Consider the following 13,343-nt stretch of genomic DNA (forward strand, 5'->3'; position numbering starts at 1 on the left):
AAATATTATAAAAGAAAACAGATTGAATTGTTTTAAAAGCTAAAATGATACATATATGGTATTTTCAGATATTGATAAAGGTCTACTGATTTAATCAAAGTGTTGACAATGGAGTAATCAACTGTTGCTTTCTGTGTAGCAAAACCCATGTTTAACACATGCTTCATTCTTCAATCATACCTGTATTGCAGATAGCTGAGAAAATGCCTTTTAAAAGGAAGATTGAAGCCTGTGGAAGTCAGCAGACAATTACAGGATTCTATAAAGGCCCAGTGCGGTCAAAATTAAGTTTTTCCTGTGTTTTTATCATATTGTACAACAGCTGATGAACCTACTTACACTGTAAAAGTGTGAACATTTGATCTGTGTTATTTCCTGATAGTTGCTGGTTGAAAATACAATCTAGCATTAGGATGTACCAGAGGCCACCTAAATAAAGCTTGTTCAGCAAAAAGGTCTTAATCCTGACTGGCTACTTTTTCTATTTGTCTGGCTACTCCATGTGCTTGTGGAAAACATTGTCTATGCATGCCTAAATACCTATAAGTACTACTGGTGTGCGTTTAATATGTGCATATCTAAATGAGTGTATGCATTGTACATAAAGTTTCTGTATCTGGCAGATAGTGAAAAGCTAATATACTCACTTGGTAAAGGCTTGACTCTCTTGTAGATGCCAAAGTTGATGAGGCCGTGTCTCTCCAGGTAACTGTGTATCCTGTGCACCAGCACTGTATCACTGTTGTACGGCGCTTCGAGTTGCTGTGCTGTGGCTTCGAAGGTCAGCTGGATTTTCGGGTTATCGAGCCAAAGTTGGAGCTAGAACGGAGAATTCGCCACAACTTCAGACCAAAGTCCAAAATGTACAATACTCTCCAGAAAGAAGCAAATCGTATTAATGAAGTGTGTGTGTGTGTGTGTGTGCATTCTCACCGTGCGGTTGCGGATGTACAGGAACACCTTCTGTGTCTGCTGGGGCCCGCTGATGATGTCCGGGAAGCAGGCGGCCTCCTGGGAGGTCATGCGGTCGTGTGGGAGGCGGCTCTGGAACGCAGCTCCCTCCACGCCTGGAAAACCACAAACACACCACCCTCACCACCTGCCCTGACACACACACACACACCTTTCGCTGCCCAATGTAACATTCACGCTCACAGACACACACTTTCGCAAAGTCCGACTCACACTCACCAGAAGGCTCCTCAGGCTCGCTGTCCGGCTCCTCCTCCACGGGAGGCGCCGGCGGCGGGATCACCTGCTTTCGCTCTTTCTCCGCCTTGGCATTGCGCTCCTCCTCCGAGTAGTATTCGTCCTCAGACAGATTGGCCAGGCTTTCGTCCATCTCGCGGTACTCCACCTGCAACAAGGGGCACAATAAACGCTCCATTAAAACCATGTTCCGGCTCACCTGAGATGAGGTCAAAGGTCAAGCTCCCTGTGCTCCTCTGGTGTTGTTCACCACTAATTAAATGGCCATACCAAGATTACTGTATTCTTAATAGTCATTCAATGTGCTCCTGGTCTAGGGCTGGTGGGGGCACGTGCTTGTAGTGACTTCCTCTATTTCTCTCTAAGATAGGGGGGACAGGAGTAATAGGTTTTTTACTTTTGATCGCTTGCGGCGGCTTGTCCTGCGGCCCTCAGCCGTGTCCGGGTCAACGCCTCCGGGGCCAGGAGGGTGGAGCAGAGGGGGTCCGCCAGGCTCCCCGCTTGGGGAGGCCCGCTCTTTCTTTTTTATCTCCATGGGGCCTGGTGCCGAAGCAGGGGCCCCAGCCTGGGCAGTAGCCTGAGCTTCAGGGGCCCGCTCAGCTCCCCCTGCCGCCGAGGAGGAGGAAGATGCGGAGGAAGAGGTGCCTGCATCCGACTTCTTACTCGACAGCATAATGGAGGAAGACAGAGGCCTCTCCTGGAAAGAGAGACCACAAAAATAGGCATGAGCCAAATCCATTCGCAGCTCTAGAGTTTCAGCTGGTGATGTGATACTCTAGGATGGCCAGTGTTGAAGTTTTTCCACAACGATGGTCCATTGTGTTGTGATGGAAAATAATAAACGGCTATGAAGTTGCATATTAGCAACATTTCTGCATTTCGCAAATGAAAATGACGATGAATTGCTGTTAATGGATTTATTTTTACAATGGCCAGGCAAAAAGATCACCAATATAGCTAAGAAACACAACTAGAATATTGAGATCATTTTGTTGTTCAGATTAATTTTGTAGTTTACCAACTCAACTAACATCTCCTGGTCACACTGAATGTTTTTTGTTGTGATTTTTTATGTTTCATAATTTTCTTTGTCTGATTAATGCATTCATGTTCTCACTTTCTATATGGATAATAACAATATCATGATGGAAAAATATGGAAAAGAGTTCTGAACAACTCCATAACAGCTAGCTAAATACATTTCTATAATTTTTATTGTTGGGGCTTTAAATGCACCTGCCAGTCACGGGAATTGTAGCGTGCCTAAGAAGTGCACTATTAGCTAGATGCGTTGACAGATGTGCATGATGACAAATGTAAGAGGACGCCACAATAACCTTGTCTTGTTTTAACCATTTCTCCGGGCACCTGGTAATATCCATTCAAACACTAAGAAATAAAGACAGAATCAGAAATATGGTCATGAACAACTGCAACTGAGAAATAGTTAGTTAAGTCCACCTAGCCAGGCCGAAAGCCAATCAGTCCTGGGCCCGGTTTCCCAAAAGCATCTTAAGGCTAAATTAATCGTTAAAAGGCTCTAGCTAACGATTAACTTAGCCTTAATAACTTAAGATCTCCAGGTGTATTAGCTAGCTAGGAATTAGCTAGCTATTACTAGGTAGCTAACTACTTAATTTATTGTAATTGTATTTTAAACATGCAGAGAAAAACAACCGTTGGTACTAGTAGTTAGGCCAGATAGCTATCTAACATTACTTGGTTCGTATCAATCGCCTTTTTCGATGGTTTCGTAACCAAGAAAACATGTCGGACAATCGGACTGCAGCCGCCAGTCAGTCGAGCTAGCTAACAAGCCATCTGCCTAGCTAAATCATGCTGCTAATGTTAGCTAGCTAGCCATTTTATAAACCCCAGTCTGACATTATTACAACATAGCTAGCTAGCTTCTCTGACTTAACAAGGTCTATTTAACGCGTAATGTGCATGTTGTACTGTCCTCACCGGATTCACAAACTAATCAATTTAGTTAGATAGCTAACTAGTTAGCTAACGTTAGCAGGCTAACAATGAGTCTCAGCAGATGAAGTGTCTGTGTGTGCTAGTTAGCTAACGATAGCAACTAGCTAACGATAGCAACTAGCTAACGTTACCCGTGTCAGTGAAAACACTGCACTCCAATTACGTGTTAGTAACTTAGCTACGCTATAAAATAATATCGCATTTCAGTATTCAGGCAATACTGGGGCCGTGAGATGAAAAATAAAACATAACTAGCTATATGCATAATATGATATTTTTACCTCTAGATCTTCGTAATTTGTCAACACAAAGGCAACTCGTCCTCTCGTTGAATTATATGACCCGCCCCTCACTATCATCCTATTGGTTAAGGAGGAGAACGTCGATACGCTCGTGAACACAATGATTGGTTATGGATATTGTCAATCATCAAGGAAGAGGCGATTTTTTTTCAATTACGCTGATGGTTACAACAAAGATTTATTGCATTTTCTGTAGGCTACTCATGCATTTGTTTTCAGTTAATTAAATGTATGAATGAATTGAAGTCCGTGTAATTTCCCTAGAGAAAGAAACCCACACTATGTGCACATAGGGTAGGTCACCAACAAAAAATAGACAATGGAGCAAATGCATCCCTTTTAGTATCACTTGATCTGTGCTGCTCAAGCAAAACCATTCCATGAAATCATTACTCAAGCTATTTTTAGTTTTTTTGTTTATTTCACCTTTATTTAACCAGGTAAGCCAGTTGAGAACAAGTTCTCATTTACAACTGCGACCTGGCCAAGATATCTGTAGCTCAATTGGTAGAGCACCGCGCTTGTAACGCCAGGGTAGTTGGTTCGATCCCCGGGACCACCCATACGTTAAAAATGTTGTGCACATATGACTGTAAGTCGCTTTGGATAAAAGCGTCTGCTAAATGGCATATTATTATTATTATTAAAGCAAAGCACTGCGATAAAAACAACAACACAGTTACATATGGAATAAACAAAAACAAAACGTACAGTCAATAACACAATAGAAAATCTATATACAGTGTGTGCAAATGTAGTAAGTTATGGAGGTAAGGCAATAAATAGGCCATAGTGCAAAATAATTAGAATTTAGTATTAACACTGGAGTGATAGATGATGATGTGCAAATAGAGATACTGGGGTGCAAATGAGCAAAATAAATAACAATGTAAATAACAATATGGGGATGAGGTAGTTGGGTGGGCTCATTACAGATGGGCTGTGTACAGGTGCAGTGATTGGTAAGCTGCTCTGACAACTGATGCTTAAAGTTAGTGAGGGAGATAAGTGTCTACAGCTTCAGAGATTTTTGCAGTTCGTTCCAGTCATTTGCAGCAGAGAACTGGAAGGAATGGCTAGAGGCCAATTGTAAAGTCTGCTATGATAACAAAACGTCAATTATAATTATAGTTAGGTGTCCTTATTTTTTGCCATGACAAGACGGTGTAAGTCATATGTCTTAGGCTACTGTGGTTGAATTCTCACCATAGAATTGGGCCTAACGTTACATATTGGAGATAAGTGAGGTATTGCAACGCCAGGGTTGTGGGTTCGATTCCCACAGGGGGGCCAGTATGAAAATAAATAAATAAATATATATATATATATATGCACTCACTAACTGTAAGTCGCTCTGGATAAGAGTGTCTACTAAAAATGTAAAGTGCTTTTTAATTGAAAAAATGAACAACACAATACACAAATCAGGCAAGATAAAATTACAAAAAACGACAGCCTACACAAAAATAACATAAATAAAATAATGCATAAAAAATGGCATTATAATATTCGACAGCACATATACTTTTTCTGTAACATTGCCTATGTAACTTGAAGGAATTTATATGTATAGTGCTTTTCACGACTTGTGGAGGACAAATGACGTCATTGTGAGGAACACCATTGGCAGGAAGAGAAGAGAGAGAAAAGGAAGGAACAGTCAGTCAGGTAAAGGTGTTGGCGGCAGGCAGCGCCCAGTCTATTGTCTATCTACGCTGCCTATTGTGAATATCCCTCAACCGAATCTGGAAAAAAAGACACCGATTTTTCTTCTTCGTTAAAACGGGTAAGTACGCTAGTTTGCAATTATTTACTTTCCAACTTCTCAGAGTGAAGAAGGCGACAGGCACGCGGAAATATTTAAAATGTTCTTCTGGCAGTGGAGTATGCCGTGTTTGCCAAATGCTAGTCAATAACTTACCTAATAAATCAGACCGTGATACCACAATCGGAATCGAAAGGGGGTCACCTAACCTGTATTTCAGTTAACAAAATAAGAAATGCTCTCATTTTTACCACAATCGTCCCTTTGAAAAGACAAATAGTATTCATAAATGCAATCATTCAGTCATCCATACACCATTTCTCCACATTAAAAGTAAAACAAAAATACAGTTGACATAAACATAACAATGCTCATTATTTCTAGCAGCTGTTTGAGGCAAAAAATCATACTATTTGGGATTATTTAAAAACCCAATATCAAAGAAGCTGTACTGGTATTTAAAGGTAGACAAATTGGAACTCGGGGGGGAAAAAAACGAGCTCCTAATCGGAAATATATTTTTTTATGGTCATCCATGTCGAGAACTTGAGCCTCTTTCTAGAGCTCTGACTTTCCGACCTGAAGAACACTGACTTCATAATTTTTTTTTAGTTCCCAGTTGTCTTGAAAGCACCATCAATTTCACAACAACTAAAGGCTTCCCGTCAGTGGCGGCCACTGATTGGCTGAATATTCGGGGGCGCAAGGTGGTTGGAGTTGTCATTAAAGCTGGATGACAGAAATGTAACCAACAGTATAAATACACCTATTTCACTTTTGCATTTCAAAAGCCGAATGACCACTGCTGCACATGCTGCCTCTGTTTTGAACAGATTAGATTATACCAAAGATGGTACAGTATCAGTTTATCACTTTCACGACTTTGGAGTAATAACATGTTCAACTACTTAAGACATTGGCTCGAATCTAGGTTGTGCATTTTTAGATTTAGAGAAAATTAACTAAGGAAGAATTGTTCACTTCTCTCATTGACTTCTCAAACGCAAGCGTTCCCGGAAGTCTCACGATGGTCCGCCTCTGGGTTTAGAAACTCTGTGATTATACTATTTAGAATGAGCAGCCAGTTTACAAATGAACGAGTGCACCAGGAAAAATGCAACAAGCAGCATACAGATGCAATAAGTGAAAACACATGATCTAACTGGGGATAGCTTGCTAACATGATGTCACAAAGCATGGTGCGCTAGTCAGTTAACTTTCATTCTGAAAGAACTGAATAGTTAGTCCGATATTAGTATAGAAAGACTTGAAATTGGCATGGGACCTAACTAGCTAGCAAGTTACCAGCTAGCTAGTTAGCTGCTTATCGAAGGTAAATAAGTGGTTAATTTGACCAAAAGATCGACAAAACTATTTCTCAATGATTCTCAATTACTGTAGCTGGCTAATTAATTTGATCATGCTTTGTGATACACCCATTTTTATGCTGTTTTAGTGTATACAACATGTCGCCCTGTCAGTAGAACCTGATGATGAAAAACATGGGGGGGAACAATTGGCCATGCTTTTTTGTCCTACCAGATCTGCGATGAGAAGGTCCAGGTCCCTGGCAGTCACTGAGGAGCAGAGTGGGAACTGAACAGCTTGTTTTGAAACATATTTTTGAAATGTACACATTTACCGGGCTTTTGAGCATTTAAAGCATAATCTGTGAATTATATAATATTGTTTAAAAAATATATATAGTAACTTATTTTTTTTTTACCAATCACAAGTGGGCCGCAGCCCCTAATGCCCTAATGGGCGGGCCGCCGCTGTATCCCAATCTGAAACAGTTCGGAACATATATTATGACTATGGTCATTTTTTGGGCTGTTCGGCAATCCGAAGTTCGTAGCCGAAGTCTACGCCCCTTCATCGGTCATCAGTAGGGATTCTTCAATGAAGTGTTTGTCATTCAAGGAGGATGACTCGTTTTCATGCACATTTTCATTGAGAAATACTGCACCAAACATCTTAGTTAGATGTAAAATTGCACGACTAAGATATCCTCTGCAAAAACGTCGAAATTAATGACAGATTTTTCCCCAGACACCAGTCGTGGGGTCAATACCAAGTGCATTTGACTGCTTGGCATATTGTTTACCCAGTAATTTATGTGAACTGATGTACATGTATTGTCTAATCCTTTTCTGTACAGTGAGTGTGTTGTCCTTCATGTGATTGAATCAAATTCTGCTTACTGACAATAGCAATATAAAGGTTGAGAATTAAATAAATAAATACACTGGAGACTGTAGTGAAGCTGACATGCAATCAATTACCATACAGTAAGAATCTTTGGACTCCATTTAATCACAATCTGTTACAATTCCATGTTGCACAATCACAAATAATAATGAGGAAGGTACAAGGGCACAAAGTAATGGCAACAACAGAGCATATGCTGAAAAAACACCTATGTTCTCATTCTAGTAGCCTATGCACTCACTACCTGGTTATGATCAACATGGCCCAAGGAATTAATATTCTGATAAGGAAATTAGATACCAGCACAAGCTCTAACATTTACAAGACTTGTTGATCATGTTCAGCTTCGTGTTGTCATCGGCAACAACAAAGGCGAATGCCATGTCTGCCATAGTCGCGTTTCCTAGAAACGGCAGAAGTTGACTGACTTGCTGTCGGTGCATATGTACCTCCCCTGACTTTACTCGTCGACGTCCGTCTACAGTCGACTACTTTGAGTATACCACTCAAACGCGCCCAACCTGTGCTGCTCCTGGCAATGTCATTTCGCTGAGTCTACCTTTTAACTTTACGGTTGTTTTACTTATTTTGCCGAAGGTTTATCTTAATTGGATTATTCATATTTGGGGGGGGGGGGATTGACCAAGAAATGTGTAATATAAACCCACTTATCTCTGATTTCCGAGTCATTTATATTATATGGTTAATCTGTGTTTTGTGCAATCATGTGACAGTAAGATTGTATCCTTATATCCAGAAATGAGAATTACACAAATGAAATAAATTGTCTGAGGATGGTGCTGGAACATCTGACATAAAAAGGGGACAGTTTGATGAAAAAACTAAGTAAAGTCACAAATCCAGGCATGTCCCATGATTGCGCAAAACACAGGGCCCTAATCATGTCAGTGCAACTGCATTGTATTGTTTTAATTTTTTCTTTAGGAATTCCTGCATGGAAAAACTCTGATATGCCTACATATGTTGCAGGGCTGGGTCAATTCAAATTCAAGGCAGTCAATTCAGGAAGTAAACTAAAAAAACAATTCAAAATGTGAAATGCATCTATTTTCAATGACTTCTCAATAAACTGAGGAGTAGAAGCTATAGTATTTATTTCAAACGTTTTTGAATATTACACTTAAATCACTTCCTGACTTGATTGCCTTCCATTGTAATTGACCCCAGCCCTGATCTGCTGGTCAACAGCTCTCCTGGATTAAAACAAGTCCTTCCTTATTCTCTCTTACTAACAGAATCATGATGAAAGAAGAGCTAGAAACGGCCAACCGGCCAGACAACACAGCCTTCACACAGCAGAGGCTCCCTGCTTGGCAGCCCATGCTGTCGGCTGGTATCGTCATCCCTGGGTTTGTGCTCATCGGCCTGGCATTCATTGGCATAGGTGTTGCCCTCTTCATCGCCTCCCAGAACATCACAGTGCTGGAGGTAAGAGCATAACTGGTCAAAAGTGACTCCTAGTTTCAGGACTTACGATACATTTATTTACCATTTGCATAACAATTTATATTGGCCAGTTGTATGTTCTCAATTTAGTTATGAAGTTCATCAACGTACCCTCAGAGTAGCTCTATTTTTACTAGTTCAAATTAGACACAGCCTGTAACTCTCTTTAGTTACTCGTGTACATCTTCTACTTGAATGTTACTCTTGCTATCTGTTCAAGCTCGTTTACTAGCTAATTCGGTCTTGGCAGGATGAAGGTGATAGTATCTGGCATACAACACAATGGAGGTGTGAGTTGTGGTTGTATGGTGATAGGTGCTGATCAATATTTGATGCAAGGCTTCATGTTGACACAGAGGGATTACACCGGAGTAGAGACCGTCTCGGACTGCTACAAGTGCTCTAACCCCAGCGTCAAGAACTGTACGTGCAAACTGGATTTCTCTCTCTCCAATCTGTTTGAGGTAACGTGCCATCGGTACTCTCCTTCGCTTATTTAAGTTATCACAGTAATGTGAGGTCTGCTCATTACATCTAGTACAGAGCTGGTTCTAACAAACTATTTGTTCTTCAGGGTCCTGTGTTTTTCTACTATGGTCTGTCCAACTACTTTCAGAGCCAACGTGCATATGGGGCTTCAAAAGATGAATACCAGCTCTCAGGAGATCTTGACTACTTCAAGGTGAGAAGATATGTGAATGTGTGGCAAATTATCTAAGAACAGCCTCAAATGTTGTGACGGACAGCTATCACCAACTGTTTTCCCCTCTTTCTTGCAGACACCTAATTCTGCATGCTCTCCCTATCAGTATGATGCCAACAACAACCCAATTGTGCCCTGTGGATCATTAGCAAACAGCATGTTCAATGGTACAAGGCCCATAATTCATTAATCGTAACTCTAGTAGAACGTTTTGTAACACGCTACACTTGGGGTAAATGTTCTGTTCAACATTGTCCAATAATTACATCTCTGCATTGTTTTTTTGAAAGACACCTTTAAGCTCTATCAGATGGTCAATGGGACCAAGAAGCTTGTTCCCTTTGATGGAAAAGGAATAGCATGGTGGACTGACTACAACATCAAATACAGGAACCCATCTGTTACCCCTCTAAAGAACGCATTCAATGGTAATAATTTCAATCCAGAGACCATGACATTAATGTATACGGTGACATCCTAATTTGAGATGCCTAATCATTAATACCCTACATCCACATGTCTTAACACACTGACCTAGAAGTTGGATGTTACATTGACTTTCATTTGCTTTCCTCACGTAGGTACTGTGAAGCCACCCTTTTGGTCCAAGCCGGCCTATGAGCTGGACACCTCTGACCCATCCAACAACGGCTTTGTGAACCAGGACTTCCTGGTGTGGATGAGAAGGGCTGCCCTGCCAGACTTCAGGAAGCTGTATCGACGAATCACAGAGGGCGACTACGCCAGTGGCCTACCTGCAGGGAACTACTCCCTTGAAATCGCCTACAGTATCCTTCATTACAATATGTATAGGTCTATGGAAATGTCAATAAGTCAGTGGGAGTGTGTGAAGGGGCGCAGGCTTTATGAAGCGTGGGTTCGATTCCCACGGGAGGCCAGTATGAAAACAAAAAATTGTATACACTCACTAACTCTGGATAAGAGCGTCTGCTAAATGACTAAAATGTAATGTTCTGTTATTATGTACGGAATGACAGATGATTCAAACATTACAATGTCATGTTATGTAATTCAATAATCACTCCCGTAAATTCATAAGCTCTTATTTCATTCTAATCCAATTGTCATTTCCACTCACTCATTCATCAGAGAGAACATTAACTGCATTTTGATGCTATTACTCCAGCTAAATACAGACAACTGTAATAATGTGTTTTTTACTCTGCTCGGAGTGACTTGTATTCCACTCCCATGGGGCTAGTGTCTCGTGTTACAACAGTTTATTGCTCAATGGTTTACCCCTGCATTTCAGCTCAACTGGTCTTACCAGTTAGGTGGGACTCTGCTTTTCAAACAGAAGAGAATGGGAGACAATACTACCATGACGTGGTAGTTCTTGGGCCTTGGAAAAAAGCAGATGCTAGGGAAAGAGTACATTTTTCGATGCAAATATTGCCAACGGTGTCTAATTTGTATGGTCACTCTCAAATGACACTCTTCTATGTCCTGTTCGACCTTAACACACTCCTTCTCCAGACTATCCCGTGTTGAGCTTTGGCGGGAGGAAGAAGGTGGTCTTCAGCAACGTGTCCTGGATGGGCGGAAAGAACCAGTTCTTGGGCATCGCATACCTGGTGGTTGGATCTCTGTGTGTTGTCATGTCGATGGTCATGCTCATTGTGTATGCCAAGTTCAAGTTCCCTGAGGATGATAAATGATCGGGCTCCATTTTCTAATGTTGGTGGAAGGTCACTCATATGGATGTGTTCTTAGAGTCCAGTTTCTGACCTGACATTTTAGTGCTCAGTCATTAGCTGGGTAAATTAATCACTTTAAATGACTTGATTATACTGCCATGTCTGTCCAATTTTGCATCTCATTGAGAGAATTATGATTTAGTGGGAGAGTTGATTGAGGGCTCTTTGCATAGTTCATTAAGGATTTTAGTTAAGAGGTGAGTGAGGTCAAGTTGGACATTTTAAAGTCTAAAAGCGGTGTAATTTGATACTAATTGGATACTCTGGGAAAAGCTGCATTTGAATCTTCTTGTATAGTTTTAAGACCTTAGGATGAAAAAGCCATTCATAAAAACCTATTTCTGTTGCATTACATCACATTGGTAACTGCAACTTTTATCATGGGCCATAAAAGCCCAATCTGTTCAAACTGTTTGTTATAGATTTCTGAAAACTAGAGGATAATTTACAAACGTGGAGTGATCGTTCTTTTTTGACAGGACATGTAAGCCATAGAATTGTATTGCCATTCGGTATTGGATAAAAATGTAGAATTGATGTATCTGAAATGTTTTGCTGTAACCATTTATAATGGGAATATGTCTCAGGGCTGTATAGGCTGCACATAACTGAACATCCTCTTTTTAAAAAATGTTGTTTTTATTGCAGTATGTTTCTTGTAATGGAATTTTGAAAATTCATTGATGGTGAATTTTCATTGAAGTTGTTTTAATAAATGCACAACTTGAGGAATGAACTGATAGCTCTCTGCCATCCCTTTTGTTGAGTTGATATGGAATTGAGGTTGCATCATCAATGATTGTCAAAGAAGGCTCTCCCAGTTCCATGGTTTTGTCACAATTACAGCTCTGACTGGAATGTTGCCAAAGATTCTATGCTCAGTTTTATACATTCTACATTTCTAATGCCTGTGTCAGCTTCACTGTGTGTGGTTTAATCTGGTAAAGATGGCCTTTTCTATATGGCCCTTTTCCAGTCCTCCACCCCCCAAAAATTCAATTTTCCCCAGCCTTCCGGCATGGGCAACGGTTGGAATAGATATAACTCCAGAGGAACTTGCTGCATTTTTCAGACCCAGTGCCAGTGGGATTAGCCTAGTTTTCAGTGCAATAGAACCTGTGCTCCCGTACCTGCTAGTGATCTCCTTGGCATTTGTTGCCTTTAATACTCTTTACAGAATATACAAGAGGAAGCTGATCAAGACATTACTGGTAAGTAACATTATTACCCACTTTCACATCAGGGCAACATTTAGATTTTTGAGAAACATAACTAGATATGTAAGTCCTCTATATTGGTGCTTGTCGAGGTTTAGTCCCAGGAAAGCTGGTTGTAGGAATATCTGGCCCAAAACACTGAGGAATACTAAGGATTTAACTTATCAAAATGGTGGTAAAAAAAATCATCTCTGAAATGTGTTTTTCCTGCAGAAGAAGTTGGATGTGCATTACACATCCGCCATGCTGTCAGAGCATCTCCAACAACTGAAGGGCGTGGAGGTGAGGCTGCTAGCCCTGGAGAAGAAGCTTCAGGCGATGGATGAGGAACGTAGGAGACGGGGGAAAGCACCTCGAAATAACAGGGGCCGAGAACTAACCCGCTGTGACGCTGTGGAATCTTCCTCATGTTGCTGCTCATCAGGAGAGAGTGAAGACGAGGGCAACCACTCGGCAGCGCTGACAACCAGCACTCGGGAGCGCTGACAACGAGACAGGACTTGGAGCCTGTTCTGTTCTTAAAATATAACTCAGTTCTGAACTAAATTTTGCCGCCTTGTGTCTTGATACACCTGTTTGTTTTAAGAAAACTGTTAAGGTTAGAAGAATTAGAAAATTGTTTAATTCATTATTTAAGATGCACTGTGTTTGATACATTTGTTTTGATGAGCACACCAGGGTGCTATTTTCACAAATGATTCATTTTCAAAGTTGGTATAGTTGTCATTTGGCAGTCATGATGCAATCATGGTACATATGATGTAATAA

At 40.8% G+C, this 13,343-nt stretch overlaps 2 protein-coding genes across 5 annotated transcripts in view; one reads left to right on the forward strand and one right to left on the reverse strand.

The window, feature by feature from the left end:
- LOC311121992 (lysine-specific histone demethylase 1A-like) overlaps nucleotides 1–3,539 on the reverse strand; it is a 42,487-nt gene extending 38,948 nt beyond the window's left edge. The window contains exons 1-6 of one of the 4 annotated variants that reach the window (XM_084196420.1): nucleotides 3,474–3,539; nucleotides 2,547–2,598; nucleotides 1,607–1,906; nucleotides 1,192–1,357; nucleotides 934–1,067; nucleotides 648–819 (exon numbers count right to left, since the gene is read on the reverse strand). In XM_084196420.1, the coding sequence (XP_084052546.1) occupies nucleotides 648–819; nucleotides 934–1,067; nucleotides 1,192–1,357; nucleotides 1,607–1,906; nucleotides 2,547–2,591 (817 nt within the window). In that variant the 5' untranslated portion in view covers nucleotides 2,592–2,598; nucleotides 3,474–3,539. Of the gene's footprint in view, nucleotides 1–647; nucleotides 820–933; nucleotides 1,068–1,185; nucleotides 1,358–1,606; nucleotides 1,907–2,546; nucleotides 2,599–3,473 lie in introns of all 4 variants that reach the window. The other 3 variants (XM_084196419.1, XM_084196422.1, XM_084196421.1) reach the window with 3 other exon arrangements.
- A 1,577-nt stretch (nucleotides 3,540–5,116) lies between these two features.
- Nucleotides 5,117–12,134, forward strand: LOC311121988 (cell cycle control protein 50B-like). Its single transcript, XM_084196415.1, has 8 exons — nucleotides 5,117–5,280; nucleotides 8,727–8,919; nucleotides 9,294–9,401; nucleotides 9,512–9,619; nucleotides 9,717–9,807; nucleotides 9,931–10,068; nucleotides 10,222–10,428; nucleotides 11,138–12,134. Exons 2-8 carry the CDS (start codon nucleotides 8,731–8,733, stop codon nucleotides 11,317–11,319), a joined length of 1,023 nt encoding a protein of 340 aa, XP_084052541.1. The 5' UTR covers nucleotides 5,117–5,280; nucleotides 8,727–8,730; the 3' UTR covers nucleotides 11,320–12,134.
- Nucleotides 12,135–13,343: the final 1,209 nt, after the last annotated feature.

The sequence above is a fragment of the Coregonus lavaretus genome (assembly GCF_964263955.1).
Source record: "Coregonus lavaretus genome assembly, contig: HAP1_SCAFFOLD_447, whole genome shotgun sequence".
NCBI lineage: Eukaryota > Metazoa > Chordata > Actinopteri > Salmoniformes > Salmonidae > Coregonus > Coregonus lavaretus.